This window comes from Drosophila rhopaloa, unplaced genomic scaffold (genome assembly GCF_018152115.1).
Source record: "Drosophila rhopaloa isolate 14029-0021.01 unplaced genomic scaffold, ASM1815211v1 contig_195, whole genome shotgun sequence".
In the NCBI taxonomy this organism is placed as follows: domain Eukaryota; kingdom Metazoa; phylum Arthropoda; class Insecta; order Diptera; family Drosophilidae; genus Drosophila; species Drosophila rhopaloa.
The window spans coordinates 289,753-312,527 of NW_025335078.1; the positions used below are offsets into that span (position 1 = coordinate 289,753).

General features: G+C 40.0%; 3 protein-coding genes across 3 annotated transcripts; 2 read left to right on the forward strand and 1 right to left on the reverse strand.

The window, feature by feature from the left end:
- The first annotated feature begins 900 nt into the window (after positions 1-900).
- On the forward strand, positions 901-1,435 carry LOC108047496. The gene is made up of 2 exons (XM_017127694.2): positions 901-973; positions 1,026-1,435. The coding sequence occupies exons 1-2, from the start codon at positions 901-903 to the stop codon at positions 1,433-1,435; spliced, it is 483 nt and encodes a 160-aa protein (XP_016983183.2).
- A 1,410-nt stretch (positions 1,436-2,845) lies between these two features.
- LOC108047504 lies at positions 2,846-4,384 on the forward strand. Its single transcript, XM_017127704.2, has 2 exons — positions 2,846-3,772; positions 4,062-4,384. Exons 1-2 carry the CDS (start codon positions 2,846-2,848, stop codon positions 4,218-4,220), a joined length of 1,086 nt encoding a protein of 361 aa, XP_016983193.1. The 3' UTR covers positions 4,221-4,384.
- A 13,429-nt stretch (positions 4,385-17,813) lies between these two features.
- LOC108044806 lies at positions 17,814-19,615 on the reverse strand. The gene is given in 2 exon segments (XM_017123950.2): positions 17,814-19,456; positions 19,459-19,615. Coding segments are annotated over 2 exon segments (1,800 nt in total).
- Positions 19,616-22,775: the final 3,160 nt, after the last annotated feature.

The window sequence follows — 22,775 nt, forward strand, 5'->3', positions numbered from 1 at the left end:
GTTTAAAAAATCACTTCTTAGATCTCTAAATCTCAGTATGTGCTTAAAGCCAGTACTCAAAATCTAAAAATTTCATAACTTTCTAGATAGAATATTTGTATTTATATTTTTAAAATTTTAATTTTATATTTTTAAAATTAATTTGTTTATAAGAAATTACTCTAGCATATGATTAGAAAATGTCTGGATTAAAATTAGCCTTAACAGCTTAATCTGGGTTTAAAAAACAAACTAAACATTAAACTAGTTAGAAAATGGTACGCGAAATAGAAACTATTTTCTTTTCAAATATTTGAAACAATTTAAGCCCGCTATACCATTTTCACACCAACTATTTCACTTACATTAATTGTACTAATCCAGTGTCTGTTATACATTCTCTTTGAAGAATAATTTAAAACAAAACCAATGCCCAGCTGAACGTATAATCCCCTACATTTATTATAACCAAGAATTATGAAACTCAAAGGAAATGGCAGAGAATATGGAAAAAGAGGACACGGGGAGAAAAATAAGAAAAGCGAAGGTAAGTTTCTCTTCATAAATGGCAGTTTATCGTCAGTCGTTTTTGTGTGGTAAAGCCCCTATTTGTACTAATGGCGTTCTACACTGCCCATTTACCCATCAACATGAAGCGGCAAATTAAAATTAAGTCCGACAATAAATAATTCCTTGGCCTTAACAAACAAACAGGGATCAGGGATCTAAAACCTAATAAAGGAAAAACAAAATAACAAAAACCTTGCGTTTCCCATGCCAAATTACCGTTCATATTGTAATTTTGTAAAAGGGAAATATTTGTTTCACAATCGATTGCATGATATTTAAAAGCATGGCCAATTTCAATTTCACAGGTTTAGTAAAAGTAATTAGAATGTTCTTCAATCAGTCAACGTTACTATGAGAAACATTGCAGGTGTGTTTTTGATCATTACTCTTTTAATTAATGTGCAATCTCTCAAGAAACGTTCAGGTAAGGTACATATTTTAATGGGCTCTAAGTCAACGATCTCTTATGAATTCAGGCGTAAACTACTGTACTATTGGAGTGGTTCTTATGAGATATCGAGTAATGTGCGATCCCCTGCGTTCACTCTGGGTCCTTAGAAATGGAAAATGCAAGGAGGCTCTGCATTGTATTGATGGATACTCCAAGAAAGAATGCCAGAAAAATTGTCTTAAAAAACCAAAACCAAAACCAACCCCGAAACCAAACCCGGAACCAAATCTGAAACCTAAACTAAAATCCAATCCGAAGCCGAAGCCACTAAAATCAACACCTATAACAACTTGTGCAACAACCGTGGCTGAAATTAAAACCTCAACTAAACAGTTTGAGACTTCAAGAGGGATCGACTTATCTTCGACCAGAGAAACTAGAAGACCCAGAAGAACTCGAAGAACGAGAGTTTATACCATCAGGGAGATATGCTAATTGAGTCCTTTCCAAAGACGTTAAAATAATCTGAACCTATATTTGCTTAACAGCCTGAAAATTGTGATATTTAATTCTGAATGATTACATAACAATGAATGATTTCGTGACACCTTTGTCTTTTAATATATTTATTTCCTTGCAGAGAGTTTACACACGTCGAATTTCAAGAGCGGAATGGCCTAATTGGGATTATTTATGAAGCGTTTTAGTGCGGAACCCATAAGCTCTCCCAAATTAGCAAATCATTTAAATAACATAAAATCCCTATCAGGTCGAGAACATGCTACAGCTCTGCCCCAAAAAGTATTTTCACGTCCATTGAAAATCGTCGTAAAAAAAGCGAAGGGCAGGCGAACAATATGCGATGTTTTCGCAAAGGCGAACAATGCCGATGCAGGAACCGAAAAAAGCGAAGGGAAAGCAATAATCATTAGGCCAACAAAGGACTCGCCCCTGCCGAGGGATTGAGGTTGGCCAGCATTTCCTATCGGGTTGAGTGCGTTGTCAAGCGCTGACCGGGCAAAAAAGGAAAAAAAGCCCCAGCGAAATGCCAAAATAAACACTTGTCGCTGGTAAAAATTTGGAACGGTGGTGGCTTTGGTGTTTTCCCAACCACAAAAGAGAATATTTTCCAGCTCAGCACGCGTTTAGGCGCTGGTGCGTGCCTAGGTCCTGGAGACCATTAGCCTGGTGAGTGGGAGATATATATAAGGAGCACACTGGGAAGGACCCACAGACGAATGGCAGACAGGATACAATCTTTTCACGGTCTTTGGCACGGCCTGACTTGCTTCACCCCAAGATACGTAATAAAAATGTAGACAATTTTTACGACACTGTCCGAACAACACAAGTGGACATTCCGCTTTTATTTCTTCATTAAAAAGCAGTATTGATTGCCCACCAGGAGGTTGTGGAGGCGGGACATTCGAGAGTGCCCACAGGACCTTTATCCATCCATACTTTTATTATAGTTTGCCACACAAAGGGGCTTTGTCAGTGGCGTTATTGGGATTTCTCGGCCGCTTCCACTCTGTATTTGATTTATCCATATTGAAAAGTATATCTGTCGCTGGCTTTTCATCTTTTACGCTTATGGGGACGGTACTTTCGTGTCAACTGAAATTAAAGTGTTTAGTCACTTTAATAAGTACATATTCATGTCATTTAAGTAGACAACCGTTTTCGAATAAACCATAGCATTGATGTCCATTAATTGATTACCCGTGTCCAGTAAAATGATCCCTAATGTGTGAACAATTTTTCAACGCCAACTAACGACTTCCCATTGACCCATTTATCGCCCCTTTGTAATGAATGGCGAAACTATAAATACAGGCCTAATTGGCCTGACCTAGAAGCCTATAAAACAGCCAATGAAAGAGCTGCATTCTGTTAGTTTTCAAGATGCGACCGACCAACTCGCATTTCTATAGTCTTCTGACAAAGTTTACGGCCCTCAACGGACTGAACACTTACTACTTTAACGCAGAGGGGAATGGATTTCGGGGCACCTGGAAGCTAAGGATATACTGTCTTATCCACCATGTACTCTGCGTTTTGGCTCTGGGTCGGATGTTCTACAATTCCGCTGGAAATATGCGGATATGTGTCACCATTCTTACGATGGGTGGAACTACAGCTTTCTGTATGCAGTCCTGCTGGCAAAAAAGTCAAGGCCTTCGAAAGTTGGCCAATGGGTTAATACAAATGGAGCAGAAATACTTCACGGGAAAACCCAGCGGTTCGGTCCTGAAAACGCGATTTAACATGAAAATATTGTTCGTTATGATAACCCTACTAAGGATTCATCTTTTCTATCCCATCTATCTGAAGAGACTCCTACCGTCAATGTTTTATTTGAATGTGGGGTCTTATTGGCTACTCTACAACATGCTGCTGGCTGCTGTCCTTGGATTCTACTGCTTTATTTGGCAAATTTGTCGCATTCATAAGCTGTTAAATGACCAGATGACTTTGATTTTAACTAAATCGAGACAGAGGAATCGCTTGGGCAAGATGACCCACTGCCTCAAGCTCTATTCGAAAGTTCTAGTCCTTTGCGACCAATTGAACTACGAGTACGGACATGTTTCGGTCTGCGTTTTGGCCTGCAAGAGTTGGTTCCAGATCACCTATGGCTACGAGATATTCCAGATAGTAGCTGCCCCAAAGTCTTTGGATTTGAGCCTGGGCATGAGAGTGTTTGTGGTTCTCAGCTACATTTTGGATGCTATCAATCTGTTCTTTGGAACAGACATCGCTGAACTGTTCAGCACGTTTAGGGCGGACTCACGGCGCATTCTACGCGAGACTAATCGGATGGATCGTTTGGTTAGTAGCTGAATCGTTTTGCTTAATAGTATAATACAACAAGAAATTTGGTTAATTAAATTAAATAGTTAAACATTAATTCCAATTAATTACTGGACTCGTAATAAGATAGTTTCGGGATTTTTGCTCGAATTGAAAACTGATAAAGAAATATTTTACAGCAATATTTAAATGAAAGAAATCTTGTTTTTAAAGGAGGAAAGCAAAATTGCACTTAAAATTGTTGGCCATTCCAGCCAAGTTAGCTCAAACGAGTGTTATAAACTTCCTTTTTGAACTCTGATTTCAGCTCTCCATGTTCACCTTGAAGCTGGCCCTACATCCCAAGCGGGTCGTCTTACTCAACGTGTTTACCTTTGACCGAAAGCTGACTCTGGCGCTCATTGCCAAGTCGACTTTGTACACAATCTGCTGGTTGCAAGGCGACTACAACAAACTGAAGCCATAGACCGTCGAAACTTCATTCAGAGCAAATCCTCCGATTCTAAGAGTTTATTATACCATGCACAAGACTTTGTCTGGCCTGTCAGCACAAAGCAAAAAACCAAGGCACATGCAGAACTTGAACCAATACAAACATTTACATATATGTATTCAGTAAATATATAATGGAAAAAATCAACTACAATGCAGAGCTACAAGCCAAGGAGCTGTGTACGATGACGATTGGTTTGATGATGATGAGGAAGGATTGGTTAAGCTTGCACAATGGTTGGGTAAAAAATAGGTTAGTTATAAATAGGTTAGTTTCGAAATAATAATACCCTGTTCGGAGTTTGTGTATATGTCAGTAGTTACCCATTAAAGTTTTTACATTTCTGAGTCCTAAATATGAAATGAGATCTTAGGGCCCTTTTATTAGTTCCATATTAGATAGCTTTTTTTTTTAATTTTTAAAGGCTAACATTAAATATTCTAAAAAATGAATAGGGCCAAAATAGGTTAGGAGAAAAGTATTATTATTCAAGACTTTAGTACGACTGCATCTAGCTTTCCACAGCAAAATTATAATGGTATTCCCAGTTCAAATGTCAAATTATGTTGGTCTCTGTTATTACTTTTGCCTTTGTTAGTACACATATTTCATTAAATTTAACTGTGAAAGTTGCTTTCTAATTATGAATTTACTATGCTTTTATTAAGTGGATATTTTGTTTATAGTTTCACCGGAAGCCATTACCTCGTTCCAGGGTATTTTCCAACAACATCCGGCGACAACAATGGATGCTGGTCTTTACTTTGTGTGTCATTGTGTATGTGTTGCCAAAGAGTGAACACTTTAATTTGATTTGCCATGAATGAAACCATCTGCAGGTGCGGTGGGAAAATTGTCGAGCAAATAAAAATGAAAAGTGAAAACCGAATGGATGGTGATGTGAGTGAAATCAAAGGGTAAACCAAACTTACTTGTGGAAACCAATTAGCTAACTTGTAGTTGCGAATGCTAGTAAAACGGCTGCAGTTGTTGATGCTGCCGTTGTGGCTATTATTGTTATTGTTGTCGTTGCCGCTGCCACTGGGCGTTTGGTCTAAGCTGCTGCTGCTCATCTTGCAGAAGGACTCTCGCAGGCTTTATGGCTAAATGTCGTGCTAGGAACTCATGGACACACAGGCAAGGACACTAACACAGACACAGCAGTCACATAAATGCATATGGTACACTGACAGACAGAACTACGAAAGAACAGCAAGGAAAGCTCCCAGGAAAGATTGTTGATGTGTTGCGGTTTGGTCTAGGTATTAGTTGTTAGTTACCTGAAAGCGGTCTTTGCTTGCCCGGCCTAAATGCTTTTTCTCGACAATAATATATTGTATATGGTTAGTTTATATAAATAGGTTGAATATGTTTTTAGCACAGTCTACAGTTTACACGTTCAGTTACACTTTACACACGAGAATTGACAGCAAAATTCGAGATTGGTTTTGCCCCTTCTGCTCTTAGTTGACTAATTTAAAGCTTTTACCAAGTTTGTATTCCATTCTGGTCATATGTACACTTAAAAGGTATTCTAATTATAAATGTTCCTAGATTAGATCCGTATAACCGATACTGTTTGGTCTCCGTTTTGTTTACAAGCACAAGTCTCACATTAAATTTTACAGCTTAGAAGAATTTCCGCGTTTTGGTCCGCTCAGTTGGATTAGGTATTTGTTTTTTTTTTATCAGTTATTATAAGTTATTAAATGTATTTGGTCAGTTGCTGGTTGATAATGCTAATATATAAAGCTGCTTTCCTTGGACTCCTGTTGATATTTATTGTTTTCTCCGTTCGTGCTGCGAAAGAGAAATAGAAACGGATGCTGGGGAAAAAGAAACTATTGCCGGTCCGCATCGACTCAAGTGTGCTGGGCGATTGCCCCTCCCGGGAGCGACTGAAACATTTGCTTGCCAAACGAAATTATGGCCATGATATTTTGCAAAAATAATAAAAGGAGAAAAGGAGCCAGCCAAGCAGCAGCCAAGAAAGGACACCCGTTGAGAGGGGAGTCGGATGGCGGCGATTTCTTAAGTTCAAATGCGTGCCAGGCAGCAATTTTGCCATCTTTTGTGCCACTTAGCCTGGGCCACTCGCCATTTACCATTTACCATTTGCCATTTTCCATTGGCCACTTGTCTCCGCCCTGGCCGCATCTACAATAATTTAATTTAGCCAAGCTCAGTGCTGATTAAATTTACCCATTCCATGAGCTCTAAGCTCCGAATATGGAGTATACATATATAATATGATTAATTTATTCGTTTTGACCAGAGTCAAGCGCCTAATCTCCTGCAAACGACCAGGTACCCAGCTGCTCGCTGCCTAAATATAGAAGCTGCCACCCAAATGAAAATCAATATGTGATACACTGAAAATTGCTCATACGCCAGGTGTGCGCTGTCGACGTAAAGGTAATGAAATTTCTTCGATTATTAGTTTTGTTGCAGTTGCAAGTGACAAAAAACGCGACATCTAGTCACTTCTCACAGCGTGCAACATGAGAGCTGGTTTTGACCTGCTTTGTCCCCAGTTTGGAAATTGAATTTATGGCCAACTCACAGTCACACACATGCAGAGAACAGCTGCTGCTGCCTCGACAGTTTACACATCTCGTATATGGCAAACTTTTCGGCTTGAACCACTATTTACCAACCCAGAAAACCCCATCCAAGCCAAGGAACTTTCCCCAACTGCCATGAGCGTATAAGTTTATCTTGGGGCTTCTGCTTTTCGCTATCCGGCTACGATTTTTTATGTCAAAAGTTCAAAGCAATTTTTAAAGATCAAAATGCCAAACGGAGACGCAGGCAAAGGACGTGGAGCAAAGCACCGAAGGACCAAAGGACCAAAGGACCAGTTAGAAGCCGCCAAGGGACCAAGGACCAGTGTCGAAGGAGAAGCCACAGAGAAATCATTTCATTTCAATTTATTTTCCCATTTTCATTGTTTTCCCTGGTAGTTACCACTGTTGTTGTTTGGTCCTCAAATCCGAATTCGTTTTGCCGTGCTGGCATTTTCACACCGCACAACCACAGGGTGGGCAATTTTCCAACAGAAATCAAAAATTACACAACATTATTCGACCAAATTACACGTATTTGTCTCTGTGGAAGTCTGTTTTGCTGTGAGTAATTACAGACTTGGTTTTTACTTTTAAATATTTCCTTTTCCAAGTTGATAGGAAATAAACACAGAGGAAACGCCAATGAAGTGTCTCTAATTATGTGAGTGCCAAAAAGTTGTGGCATCAAAGTGATTTAAATTCACAAAGATACAAGCAATTTCATTTTGAAGCATTATTTGGGATTAGTCAAGACCACATTTTATTTAAATCTTTCTTTAGGCAGATTAAATTTTAAAGTTCACCTAAGTTTAGATTACTTTAACCTTCTCGGCAACAAAGTCCTGAGTAAACTTAGCTTTTGGCCTATAAATTGTGACACTGCTTTCAGCGCTGCAAAAAAGGTTGAACTCATTAATCAAATGCCTGCCGGCTCTTGACACAAAAAAGATACAGGATAGAAGTCACAGCTACCCTATGCGTTAAGTATGGAAAATGGTTATGGAAATTTGAGTTACATTTGAGTTGATATTTCGAAGTCATAAGCAGAATGGAAACTTGACATTTGGTGCCTTTTAAGGTTTTTTAAGAAGCTAAGTGTGGTATTAATTAGATAAGTCTTTATGATTATACAAAATTATACTAAAGAACATGCAAAATAAATAATAAAAACTTTGCTTTTGGGTGGGGGCAATTATGAAAAATCTCACCAAAGTGAAAACTATGCTGAGGGTGTTTGTCAGCGGAAATTAATGCTTGCAGGGAGTGGCGACCGGGGCAGAATGGACCACTTCTCGGCGAAAAGAAAAGGCGACGGCAGCGTGAAAGGAAAATGGCGCCACTTACTTTAATTGCTGCCACGTTCGCGAGGTCCTGCGCCCCGTGACAGAGTCCTGACGGCCAAATACACAAAGGAGCCGGAGCCAGAGCGTCTCGAGTAATTAAAGCACCACAGCGCACCGCATCCATTGCAACAATGCGACCGGGGCGGTGTTAAGCTGGCCAAAATGCTCCTGCATTGTTAGCGGGCATTTCACGCTTTCGGTTTCGAAATTTTTGGCACTCAATTGAGCAATTTTAACTGACAAAAAGGGACCCCAAGAAGGCTTCATTGATTGCCGGCTGCCAGTCAGGCGTTCGCCTCCCTTTTTCGTCCTTTGACTTGGCTCATAATTGGCCTGGCACTAGCTAAGTGCTGACCGTTTCGCAACAGGGCCATTTAGCTCCAGTTGCGTTTAGTTTAGTTACTTTTATACGAGTTGCCACCGCACTGGGGCGAGTCCACCCTCCCCGCGGGAAAGGGCAAATGGAAAGCTTATGAATGTTTAAACAACTTTCAATTGCGAGAAAAGTTTTCAATTTTCGTTGTAACTTTTACTCGCTCGCCATGGCAATGCATTAACAAACTTTAATTAATATGTGCAAAGGGGCGTGGGGCTATCGATTCGATTTGAATGTGTTGCCAGCTTGTCTGAAAGTTTTCACTTAAAAGGTTCCCCCGAGCAACAAGTTTATAACTTTCCTTAAAAACAGAGTCGATGTGACTTTGTCAGGAACTGAAAGAACAGATAATGGGCTTTCGAACTGAGCAGTTCATTAAATTTGGATGGATATTTACAATAAAAGAAAATTAAGTTAAAAGAGGATTTCCATAGTAAGCCCAGATTTCGTTCACATAAATACCGAGTGTGTGATAAATTTCTATGGCTTATTATAATGCCATATAAACTTAGTTCTGTCTTTTATTTAAATTCGGTTGGCTTTATACATAAGTCCTATGTCAAACACAAATAAATAAATAAAAAGAATATTCAGCTCAGTATCTCATCTCTATTTCACTTTGGTCCTTTGCTACTTTGTCAAAGTATTCTTTTCTCGACGTTTGATCTTAAATTTTCATATTGACAAACTCCACCCACTTCAGCTTCCCGGGGCGATATACGATTACAACTGAGTGTCTAACCCAAATACTTTGACGGCACTTTGCTGCTACATCTTGCACACTTTGCATACGTTTGTCAAATCCAATCGAAACCCATTTCGCCCGACATTGCGGATCTGCTGAAATTCGAGACTCCCTGGGAATATGTAACGAAACCAAGCGGAACAGGGCAGGAAACCCTGCTGCAGTTGGGCGATTAGCAAACAAGATGGTGTGGAGCAGGGTGCGACTTATCCGACGGAGGTGAGGGTTAGCTCGCATAAAAATGCAATGCGTTGCCTGGAAACGGTAAAAATGTGTCACCAAGGGATAGGGAAAGAGTCCTTTGCCTGAAAGAGGATGCAGTACAGCAGTACAGCAGTATAGCACTACAGCAGTGCAGGACAGGGAGCACTTGGACCGGCAACTCGTATTCGCCCAACGTTCGCTGGGAAAACGCAAAATGACTTTAAATTGAGAAATCGCTTTGTGTGCGCTCTGTTCGGTTCGATTCCGCTGTGTTGTCGTTACGTGCCACTTGGATGCCACTCCAAAGGCAGGGAGACAAATGAAGTTATGCAGTATTTTCATTGATTTCCTCTGCACAGGCCAATGAAGACCGTCCTTCGTGGGGCCCAACGTGGGGCATGGCCGGGTGCACTTACTTACTGGCGCCCAACGTGGGGCATACCAGAATGTACTTACTCAAATTAAGCGTACCAAAAGTGAAGGCAGCAACACCTTCAACTGCAACACTCTCAAGCGAGAGAAATGAAGCTAAAGCACCTGCCTGTCTGCTGGAAATTCCAACTGCACTCCGGTTGAGTGACTTGATGCCCTCGACATGCAGCGCAAATGAGTTGGCTAATGTGACAGGGAGCGAGGAAGGCCAAATTTTGGACAAAAGCCAGACGAGGAATGTGGCCCTGACAGGTTGGAGCTGGTTTTATGGCTGATTTGGTCGCTGGCAGGTGCATTTGCCACACATCAGCAGCCAAATGCGTTGCGCACATTACTCATACGCCCCATAAACAATTTAAAGGCATGCATTAAAGACCGCACTCCATGACACTCCCACCATTTCCTGCGAGCGCAAAAACATTCAGGTCATTAAATATTGAACACGAATTTATGACCAACTGGAAAGTACACAGAAGCAGAGGTAGAGAGATACAGAAAGCGGGAAAGCGAATTGCAATTTGAATTTTGTCCTGTGAATTCGTTGAGTTCCCTACTCCCCCAAGGAAAACGAAGGCTCATTATTATTACGCAATTTGAATTTTCTGAATGCATAAAAAATCACCCACAAGAGCGCGAGGCGGGTTATTAATAAAATATGCCTCGGCCCAATCCTCTGTGAGTTCCAAGAAAGTGCCAAATTCAATCAGCGGCAAATGAAATTTCCCTCCGGTTAGAGCCCGACAATCCCTGCCTGTAATAAATTCACTTTATTTTAGCCGGCCTTTGTTTTGTCTGGCTGCGCGAAATGGAACACTTACAATTAATATTAATTTGCGCATGGTCCGCAATATTTAATGCAAAAGTTTTGTGCACGTCAATTCGTATCAGGTCAGAGCGGCCACATAATTGTCACTTAAAAGCTTTCACATGCTCTCTCTCTTTTACTTATTTATCTTGCTTTTCTGTCTCAATTATCCACCTGTCAGTTAGCATTACCACGTGAGAGCCGCAATCAAAAAGATGGCAAAAAGCGGGTAAATATTGCAAAATTCCGAGAATTGGGCACAACAAATTGCATTAAGCATGGATCTGAAGAAATCAATTGTATTGTTTTTCTATTGAAAATGCCTGATGAATTTTTATTTATTGATAGCCCTAACAATTACACATTGCATATGTATTTATCCATTTCCAATTCAATCTAGATGCTTAAAATTCTATGTAATCTCTTTGATATTTTGCCATTTAATATTTTAAAAATTCATGCATTGAATCTTTTCGGACTTTTCTTTTTGTTATACATCCCACACTTATTTAGCGAAGATCCTTCAAGAAAGTTTTTCATCATTAATGTTCGTTAAATATGTAACATTCCTCGCTCTTTGTGTCAGCTTAAAGGGATTGAAATGTTATCTAATCGGGATGTTCAGCCCTGATTCCAATTTATTATTCCTCTAATTTCGCGAAGCCTACGAATCCCTCAGCTGAGGACAATTAACAAACCTCTTCAATTACAGTTTATAACCTCCACTTACTCTATTGCTAAAAGCAGAGCATGATTTAACGGTTGGCTGCAGTCTGAAGTGAAAACTCAAAGTTCCGAGCCAAAATTAATAATTAACTATTAGGGGCTGGGGAAAATTTACACTTTGCACGTCACACGACCAGCTGTGACCGCAGGATGCGAAGCTGGCGCGCTGGCCGCAAAATGCCTTTTGCTTGTAAATTATAATTGTTATTAATTTTTGCCAATTTGCATGATGATAATGATCAATGAATTACAGCGCTGGGGCCCGGCTTGTGTTGATTAAAAACTTTCCGGGCGACAAAATCGATGATGGAATTAAGTAAACAATCAATTTGCGTCGGCCAGGAATGAACGAATGAATAAATGAATTCCGCCTTAGTCCTGGCAGTCACTAAGCAAACACTAGCCCCCCGGCTCCCTGACCCTTTGGTGGCCCACCCCTGGTGTTGGTATTTATGGGGATAATGAAAGTTGTTTCTGTCCCCAATACAAGCAAAACGCATTTCCCTTTTGTTTGGGGGGGCTGGGGAAAGGTAATTCACTTGGGTTGGTGGGTTTTGCTATCCTGCTGTTCTGGCTAATAAAACATGTCCTGCACTGCGAGAAGTATAATTATGGATTTTGCACTTTGGCTGACCCTTCCTCAGCTCCCTGAATGATTTCTTCAAGTGTACACTTTTCGTTCCACTGTTTGAACAGCCTGTTGCTGTTAATACAATAAAATGGCAAACTCATCGCACTTAGCGAGGCCTGAAATATTGTGCGGTCCTTCGAGGTGGGGCCTCGGCCCCCGTCTCCCTTTATTGGCAATTGTCAACAGTCATTATGTGGCCCAAAACTTTGCCATCCCGTCTAAATATAAAATTTCATCGCAGCACGTGTCAAACAAATAAAGTGGGAAATTTACAGGAAAAATAGTTGTGCAAAAGTTGGAATAAATTTCCAGAAAACTTTGCTTAAATAAATGATGAGCCAGAGGTAGTTTGTGTGTAAGTCAGGTGCTCATTTTGTTTTTAAGAACAAGAGTTATAATAAACATACTATACTTTGATGTTAAAGGTAACTACTTTTATATATTGGGCAATTTTTTATTAAAAAAAATAAAATGTTATTCAACTGAGCTGACCAAATTTATGTCGTTATTTATGAAAACATTCTTAACTTAAACAAGAAAGGAAAGCTAACTTCGGGCGGAGCCGAAGTTGAAATACCCTTGCAGAATATTCTGCAAATTATATTCTCCAAAATTATTCATATGATGCATTCTTAATACTCATAAAAAATCCCAACTTCCTAACTTTAAAAACACCAAAGTTATGGCATTTCCAATCGTTCAGTTATATGGCAGCTATAGAATATAGTCGGCCGATCCTTATGAAATTTGATATGTCGGATTGATTGGGCAAAAATAAAACCCATAGAAAATCCCAACTTCCTAACTTAACAAACACCAAAGTTATGGCATTTCCGATCAATCAGTTATATGGCAGCTATAAGATATAGTCGGCCGATCCTTATGAAATTTGGTAGGTCGGATTGATTGGCCAAATATAATACCCATAGAGAGTCCCAACTTTCTAACTTAACAAACAGCAGAGTTATGGCATTTCCGATCAATCAGTTATATGGCAGCTATAGGATATAGTCGGCCGATCCCGGCCGTTCCGACTTATATACTGCGTGCAAAGAAAAGAAGGGTGTGTGCAAAGTTTCAATTCGATATCTTTAAAACTGAGAGACTAGTTCGCGTAGAAACAGACAGACGGACAGACAGACGGACAGACAGACGGACAGACGGACAGACGGACAGACGGACATGGCTATATCAACTCAGGAGGTGATCCTGATCAAGAATATATATACTTTATAGGGTCGGAGATGTCTCCTTCACTGCGTTGCACACTTTTGACCAAAATTATAATACCCTCTGCAAGGGTATAAAACACTGCTTTTTAATTTCTTTATTGTGTTTGCTTTTACAGCAATAGTCACCTGAATAAAAATAATAATAAAATACCTGAACAGAGACAACTCTTGCGTTTCCCTGCATAATGTGAGCAAATTGGATTTGTACAATAAAAATCCTCTTTTTTGGCTAAAGTCCGTGTGAATCGCGACACGTTGAGATGGTGGTGCCTAATTATTCATGCATAAATTAGAAAATAAATTGTTGACACGGGCCAAATGCCTGAAGCACGAACTCTCGGCCTATATCTTCGCTGTCAACATGTGGCTCGGAGCATTTAAGCCAAATTTAGGTGGCGCAAACTGCTAAGGCGGCTCAAGCATGTTTCGGAGCTCGTGTAAATAAATTAAGCGGCTTAGGATTGCATGTGTAGAGCTGCCGTGGCTTCTTGTTTACCGTGTGTCGCGCTTTTTGTAATTAAAACACTTGACGAGCGTCTGAAAGACGTTCTAATGGAGCCATTTGTTGGATTTACAAGGATTGCACAGAAAAACGTTATGAAATTAGTACCACTAACCAAGCTTTTAATTATTTTTATACGATGTGCTTATGTAAACATTTTGCTTTTCCCTTTACAAAATGGTAAAAAGTGCTGATATTACACGGCTTAAATAATTAAAAAACATTCCACAAACATCTCTGTGGCTTTATTCCAGCTCAGCAACATGTATTGAAGAGCTCGCTCCGAAAGATGAAGAGCCAGGCTGCAGGAAGTGCAGGGCAACTCCTCTGCATAAATTATGCAGTTCCGCATATCGATGGCATTTTTAATTGAACTACCATGCACCGAACACAACCGCAACGCAATAAAAGGGGGCAACTGAGTAGCTCGAGTTCGTAAAACGGATGAAATTTAATTAAATCAATGTGTTGATTTAATTGAAATGCAGTGTCAGTGACAGTGGCCATCTTAATACGCCTCGCCGGGCAATGCAATTAATTTACATGATAATGCACCTTGCTGCCTGCCACAACTTGAACTGTGATCAATAATTCTCAGTTTCTATAAATTTTGTAAAGCAAGAGCCCTTTGAATGTCTCTTGCCGGCTTTTACTACATGCTTTGTCAAATATTAACTGGGCTTGCCGGTCGCAATTTTACTTGAACATGACTATTGGAAAAAATATTGAATGTTCAAATTTCTTCATTTTTTAATGGACTGTTTTAGCAAGTGATGTTGAAATGGCCAAAATACTTTATATTAGGTAAGAAATGTATTTACAATTTTGTAATTCAAATAAGCTTTGAGCTAATTTGGATTACAAAAATTGTTTTACAATGATTTTTTTATATTGAAGTCCAGTTCGGCCTGACCATAGCAATAACTTATATTTAAACAAATGCAAGATATTATAAAAGTAAAGAAAACGTGTTTAAAAATCATATCTGATTGAGTAAAACTGTATTTGAAAAATAAATCAATAAAAACGAGAAAACCAATTTTTAGTTTTGTTCATTGTTTCTCTGAGTTGGACATGAAATCGAATTGTTGTAAGCCATTAATACAAAAGTCAGACTACTATGTGCAATAGTAAAATTTGAACAGACTGCGCGTTGACAGGCTGTCCATCAAACTGTCTCTTGTTTCTTCGGCTGTAATATGTCGAACGGTTTGTTTGTTTGTCTGTTTGGTCCTTTGTTGCAACAACAACGAAACCGGGTCGAAACAGGACCTTTCGCCCCTCCCCTGCCCGCTGCCCCTCCGCCAACCAACTATCTGTGATTGTCATGCACTTAGCCAGGCCTGACATAAGCCGACTCGTTCCCGTTCCTTCGGCCGGAAAAGCTGTCAGCTGTGAATTTACGATTTACAATCGGTGGGAGGAAAAATGGTGGCGAGTATAAAGCATAATAAAAATCCTGATCCGCCCTGTTGAAAATTTCAATTGCATTTTATGCTTGGATAATTGATGAAAATACCTCCTCGGCATGACTCTTTAAGCTCGCCCTGAAATGACTGCAAGTCATTCAGCTTTATTCTTCTCCTCCCCTTTCCCCCGATTATATTTTTTATTGCATTCTGCATTGTCCTGTTGCCGTTTCTCGCTTAATATCCCCGAGCGAGGACGAAAAAGGAGGCAGAGGCGGTGGCGGTGGCTGGGCCAGGCCAATATTTGACTTAAACTGAACTTTTCCTAGCTCGGTGCGAGAAGAGCAGCCCTGAGGTTCTTTACTTTTCACACTCTACCCAGCAGGCCCTCCTTCTCATATTCTTGCCAGTCTGTGGGGTTCTGCCAACCACACTTTTAGAAAATATCTGTCTAAACCTGCTTATCTTCCAGAATTATTTCTTTAATTATACCATTTGTTTTAGCGACTGCTTGTTCAGTATTTCTGCATAAATTAATTTAAAGTAATAAAATACTTTATTTTAATCCGATAATTTTAAGCTATTTTTTATAAGATAATAGTTATTTTTATTTAAATCTACATATTTGTTAGCCCACTTCTCATTTAAGTTGAAAAAATTATAAATTATTTTATAAAAATGTACAAATCAATTTACTGATGCAAATTTATTTGTAGTGCTTTTACAGCATATTCCTGCATCAAATGAGTTTTCGGCCGAATGGCTGGCTGACGGTTTTAATGCGGTTAAGTGACCTGACCCAGCAACTTCTGCTGGTCTGGCATATTTTGATAATAAATTGACCGACAAACGTGAATACTAATGGAATGCGAATGCAATTTGGCGATGGTCAAATTATTTTTGCATTGCCAGGAAAATTAGCTTTGGATTAAATTGAATGCGGTTCCCAGTGGAATTTGCGGTAAAAAAGTTAATGTAAACATCAGGATTTTTATTCTAATGATTTCAAAACCTTTAACTAGTGCCTTTCAACACTCTTTTGAATGAAGATTGACATGCGAGGCGTCCATTTTCATGCCATTCCCTTGGGAGAACGTAGTCCAATCAGGAACATACACCGTCACAAGCACACAATGTCAATCAGCAAATAACAATCTGACAAATGCAAATACCAGAAATTCAAATTGTATGCGATATAAATAATTCACGCCGAGTGAGGGGGACGGTGGCAAAAGTTGCTCATATGTGAAAAGTTTTGTTTCTGCTTGGCTCTTTCCTCGTTTTTTCCGCTAGCTGTTACAATTTAAATTTTAATTAAATGATAAAACGGCAAAGAGCACAATCGTAACTTTAGCTGCGGGATTTCGTTTATTTTTTCACGTTAAGTCGGGCATAAAGGCAACGCGTAAGTTGAGAACTTAAACCCCTTCCGAGGCATTCGACGGTTCACGTGACGCATACGCCCTGTGGCCCCATGTATGTATCCTTTGTGGGATTGTGTCACCTTACACTGTTTTCCTTCTGTCCAATTTTTGTTCACTGACGTCAATCGATTGATTTTCGAGTGTTTTCTCCATTCCGATCCGTTCTAAACCTAATAGCAGTTGACCAACACCCAGACACGCCCGTCTCATCAAATCCCATCAATCGTATCATACGCATTTATTATGCAGTAATTAATTGTCGCACTCCAGGAATCGGGACAGACCCAAATGCGGTCAAGGCTGCCCATTGAAACCCCGGTCCCATATGTCGACTTTATGCCCTGTTCCCACACTGAATCTGGCCAACGGACATGTCATAACCTCTCGCCTGGTGCCCCTTTGCCATCATAAATGCCTGGCATATCGTCACATATGTCATTTGCGCCCCTTTATGACTTACTTTCTATTGTCATTGATGAGGCCCAGATAGTCAGTAATGCAAGCTTCACTGAAGTCACGTTGAAATTATTTATTCAAGCCATTAGGCAATGCACTTACTAAGCGTACAAACAGACGTGTAAAAAGCAGATTTACTTATTATTTAAGATAATAAATTAAAAGCTATTAATTGTGCGTATAAATATTCCAATAAAATAAAGTACCACAATAGAAATACACCATACACATACCCAATAATGGTTAAAAATGACAAAATTTCCAATTTTAAAATAATTATACCCACATATATTATTCATCAGATAATAAACGAGCTTTCTTGATAATAGGTTTTTGGAACTTGCGTCAATACTTTTATTGGTAGTTCAATCGTCTAGACTTCTGTGTTAAAAACACAAAAATATTAATGAGTTAACTTCACTGTCTAGATACCAATAATTTGGGAACCATCTGCTGTTTGGTTACATTCACGCATTTCATGAATAATATTGGTGTGCTGGTACTAGGAATTTATGGGCACCAAAATACTCATAGTGTTTTGAGTAACAATATATTCTTCTGAGAGGATTTTCGTATTCTGATTATGAGATTCAATTTAATGTATTTTTTAATGCTCAAGAAATATTTTAAATATGTGTTAAATATTGATTAACAAGTATAGACACATTCTAAGTAATTATATTTATACATTTGTTGTTATATTGTTGCGTTTGTTCAGATTAATATATTCCTTGTCCGTCCTCTTCTCCAACCCACTAGTAATTCCGCCATGAAAACACATAAAGCGAGAGTAAAACCAATCGCAAGTAAATGCCAACATCCTTTGTAGTCCTGAAGCTTTAATGGCTTAAAGTCGGTCACCAACGGCAACCTGGCAAATCGGGTGTTCCTCACAGTGGACATGGACACAATATCCCGAACCGCTTCATCTACCCAATGAGCTAACAGCCCGGAACTCCAGACCTGAAGACAGTGCTCTTGTAAGGCCAAGCCGTAAATCGAATTCATCGGCAGGACAGAGGAGTATGTGAGATCACTGAACAGCCGTAGTTTTGGGGTCCTACACAAAGCCTTTCGGGTGGAATGCATTTGTAGCTGCGAGAAGGGATCATTTTTGTATTGGTATGTATGGTAGGCATAGCTAGTATTCAAAGCAATGATCAATTCCAATTGGTCGTAACTGTTCATAATCCAGATATTAGGGAAAAACTTCGATAGAATCTCGGGATAAAACCGCTTGGTTAAATTGTAGACCTGGTTGTTAAGAACGACGGTTAATTTACTGTCGCGCAGCTCTGGAAAATTCATGATGTACCGGTACTGGGGACTTATGGTAAGCAGGTTGCTATATTGGGCGGCCACAATGCAGGTCAAAATCAAGCCTGAAAAACTCATCGCCATGGTCAATTGTCCCCTGACGGATCTGACCCTATTCCCTAGCGGAATAGACATGCCCATAAGGCATCTCAGCACCCGCAGATTAAATACACAGATGAGGAACTCAAAGCGTCTTCGATGGCGTCTCACCCGATCGCTTAGTGTCCTCAGAACGACATCCGCAGAGCTCAGAAGAAGGTATGTTATTAAAAATATATTGGTCGATTGAAATCCGTAGACGACAAAAAATCGGTCGAACAACGAGAGCTCCAGCCCACAAGGAACTGCAATGGACACTGTTGTTATTGACAGAAAACCTTCCTTCTTGCTAAAGTTTTGGTGTCTGGAGATAGTAAACTGACCGAGTATTGGCAGATCCAGCTCCCCCTTTAGTGTCCTCTCAAAAATCTCCCCTTGGGACATATTTCCATTCAGGGGTCTGAGCAGTTTCAGCGTGATATTGTGCCTGTCGGTAAAGGACTTCAATGTGTGGAAGACGAAGCCATTGAGCCTTCTGCGACCCGTTCGAGGATCTGTGGAAAGAAAACTTCGAGGTGGCACCATGTCAGGCATTGTCAGAGCCGACTTTCCCATGAAGTTGCGCCAGAGAGTGGGAAAGATTTCCTTTTCTTCGAGCGGATTGTCAACCACTCGAAAGTCCGGGTGTGGAAATGGATAGAATCGAAAGATGTTGTAGGACTTTTCGATTACCAAGAGATTAAGGAACTTGTGCTCAGCCGCCTGATGAGCGATGTCATCTAGAAACTTTTTAGAAGACATGAACTGCAGGCAAATTACAATCCTGGCCTCTCTCATGTGATTGAAGTTTGCTGCCAGTGCTGAGAGTAGCAATATATCCTCCAGAGATTCCATATAGACCAGCGCCAGAAATTCACTATTGAAATGGTAAACCAACTCAATCATTTCAGTATCATCCAAACAAATTATGGGCCAGGATGTGGGGTACAGTTCCTGCAGTTATCCTCTTTGTGAACTTTCCTTTGCATCAGAAGAAGAGTGGAAATAGGTTTTTCTTTGTGCACTGCTTCCAGAAAATCCTTAAGGACAAGGAGCTGCCCCATTGAGGAAACTACTACTCCACTGACCAGTAGCCAAATGAGTATTTTAACTTCCCTCATTGCTGGTGGAATTTTGGAACTAAACTGTTGTCACTGGCGGATGTTCGTTTCGCTTTTAAATTCATATCCGCGCATCTCCACACTAATGCCATTTAAATCTGGCCCCCATCTAAAGTGCTCTGAAAACCTGCAATCAAGCCAAGCATTACGTATACGCACTATAGTGCGAGATCTGCGATTGCATATTAAAATTAGTATGAATATTAAATTCAAATTACCTTTACGCCGCGTCAACCGCCAGGTTTCTACATATTTAATTAAAGGCAGAGCACATTGTGCCCTAAACTCGGAAACTTTCGAACACACATGTTTATGTCCTTCCATACGGTTAGTGCTTTTATTCCGGTTTTGGTTACTTTCCCCATAAAACCCACTCGAGCTGAAGCCCCTCAACGACATAATTTACAAAGCGCTTTGGCAGCTGTCTACCTCTGTCTCCAGTCTCCGGTCCTTGGTCGCCCTGCTCCGTCTCCTGGATCCTCGCTCCTGGTTCTCCTGTCGCCTTTCCGACACTTCCGGCTCTCCTCCTGAACCCTCTTATCGTTGTCAGTGACAGTTTGTGTTCGTGGAAGGAAGGAGGAGTCGCAGCAGCCGGAGGAAGTGGAGCGTTTCAAGCGCATTTAATGCGCATAATGTCAAATGCAACAAAGCAAGAGAAACAACAAACCTCAACTCGAAACCGCACTGGAGAAGGATGGGGTTAGCATATTTACTCTCAGCTGGGGGTTTTGTCTCGCCAAAAGGGCAAAACACAATATTTATAAACAAGCTTAACCAGTGAAGTTTAAATGAATTTCTTTATCTGATTATAAACTTTTGTCTCTCTCGTTATCTGGCTAATTAGGGACTGTTATGTTCATCCGAAATTTTGAGACAAGGAGCAAAGCGGAAATACTTCACTCGCACATATCAGCATTTATGCCATTTAAATACTGCACTATACTATATAACTTTTACAAAGCAATACAAGCTAAAGTATTTTATTGTTGGCAATTCCTCTTTATAATAAAAACATACAAATTTTCGCTCGCAAGCTAGACAAAAAAGGAACGCCCGTTTGAATAAGTACTTGAATTATATATTTGGTAAAATAGGTAGTGACTTTTCAGGTGTTTTTTAAAATGATTGTCTAAAGCACATTTGCTTGGTTATGGTGTAATCCCTAGACAAAATATTTAAAATATTTTTATCTAATGTTAAAATGAATTATATGAGACAAACCTTAATTTGTTGTTTGACTGTTCAGAGACTAATACTAAGGTGACTATTGCTAAATTATTCTTAATTATTCTTTTACTGACACCAGCATTCGGTTTTAAAAGAATTATATTTTGTAAATTTAAAATTCAGTATGAAGAGAATTTTAAAAATCAACTATTATTACCGATGGTCTCAATTTTTTTATAAAATCACAGGAATCTCAACCGAATTAAGATATAGTAATCGTACGTAAAGCTGCAAACTACTTCAAATATTACACGATCTCTTAAAGCATTTGTAACTTCCTGCGACCCTTCCCAAAAAGTACTTTAGTTTTATTTCACCATTTAAAACATTCCCTATTACTTTGAAGATTCCTGAGTGCGCGACCCAGCCCAGATAAATACTTGGCCCAAACTACTTTTGTGTGTGGATACCTACAGATAAACTTTTATTGATATAAAGAATTACCCACGTAGAGCAAACAAACGGAAAGGCAAAGCGAAATTTGTTAGGGACAACAGTTCCGTTTTATCCAAGGCGGAAAGCGGATGCGGATTCACTTTCGATTGCACACTTGAGTCGACAGCGGATATACTTGGATGTGGAGGGTTCCAACGTACCTTTGGCATTTTTTCGGGCACGATGAAGTGTGGGCTATTGCGGGTGTGTTGTTGGTGTTTATGATTTCGTGTGTTGGCTGAGGATTTTTATTAACGCTGTGCTGCTTTTCGCTGGCCGACAACGAGGCCCAAAGGACAACGCATTGCGCGAGCGCGGCATTGGCAATAAATTCACTGCGAAACTTTCGGCAACTTGGGGTGTCCTCAGGTGGATGCCCGGATAAATAACGGCTCACGGGTCAACTGGCTGGTCACAGCCTCATTTATTTATGCACGTGGATTTGTAGACAGCAACAAATTCGCACGGAAATTGTATGGCCACTTATATCATTCGGTGAGAAATTAAATATTTAACTTGAACTTGGTGATTTATTATTTTAGTCTTATTGATTTATGAGTGCCATGTGGAAATAACACAGCAGGCTACTTTGGCTAAGATTTATGGCAGAGTATTTGGTTTTTTTTCGATTTAATTACAACTATTTACTAATCCCTATGACTAAAAATCTAACATTCCCTTGGATCGGCTGATGCAAATTTAATTAGCACTCCAGCGATTTCCGTTACAAAAATCTCGATTTAGGAAAATGTCCACCGACACGACACGAACAAATGAACGGAACTCACGAACGCACTCACGAACACTCGCTCTCTCGCTCACTCTAGCGGCCGGCGGCGAGGGGAAAACTCTAAAGAAAACTCTGGCTTCGGCGGCGAGCGTTCGAGGGAAATCACATGTTTCATGTGCAAAGTATAAAAACAAACTGAACTCCGAGCGCGGAAAGCCGACAAAGCCGACCGACTAACATATATTTTCCCAATCCCGATCTGCCTAACATGGCTGTTATGCCGGAGGATTTTGGAGCGGGGAAAGCTCAAAGCTTCGCTGTTAACTGGTTAACAGAGCTCCCCACAATTGGGCCATGTTGAGTAAGCCACATTTTTTTAGCCAGGTTCCCACATAACTCGCACTCGTCGAGGGAAATGAAAATGGAAATAGAAATAAAGATAGACAGTCGTGTAACCTCAAAGTGCAATTAACGCTTGTTTATGACTGGCACAGCTTCAGTTCGCTGCGATTCGTCACCGAACTCAGTTAGAGATTCGAATTCCAGAGTTTGTGGCCCGCCACAGATCACTTATGGAGCTATAATTAAATTTACTCCCTGCAGCAACAGGTGAGTGGCAACCACAATGAGCTTGCGGCGCATTCAAACTGAATGTTAAACCACAGAAATGTGAGCAAAAAACCATAAGTGACACTCTCAACCTAAGGGGCAAAAACACTCACGTATAGTTAAATTTAAATTAAAAAACAAGAAAGGAAAGCTAACTTC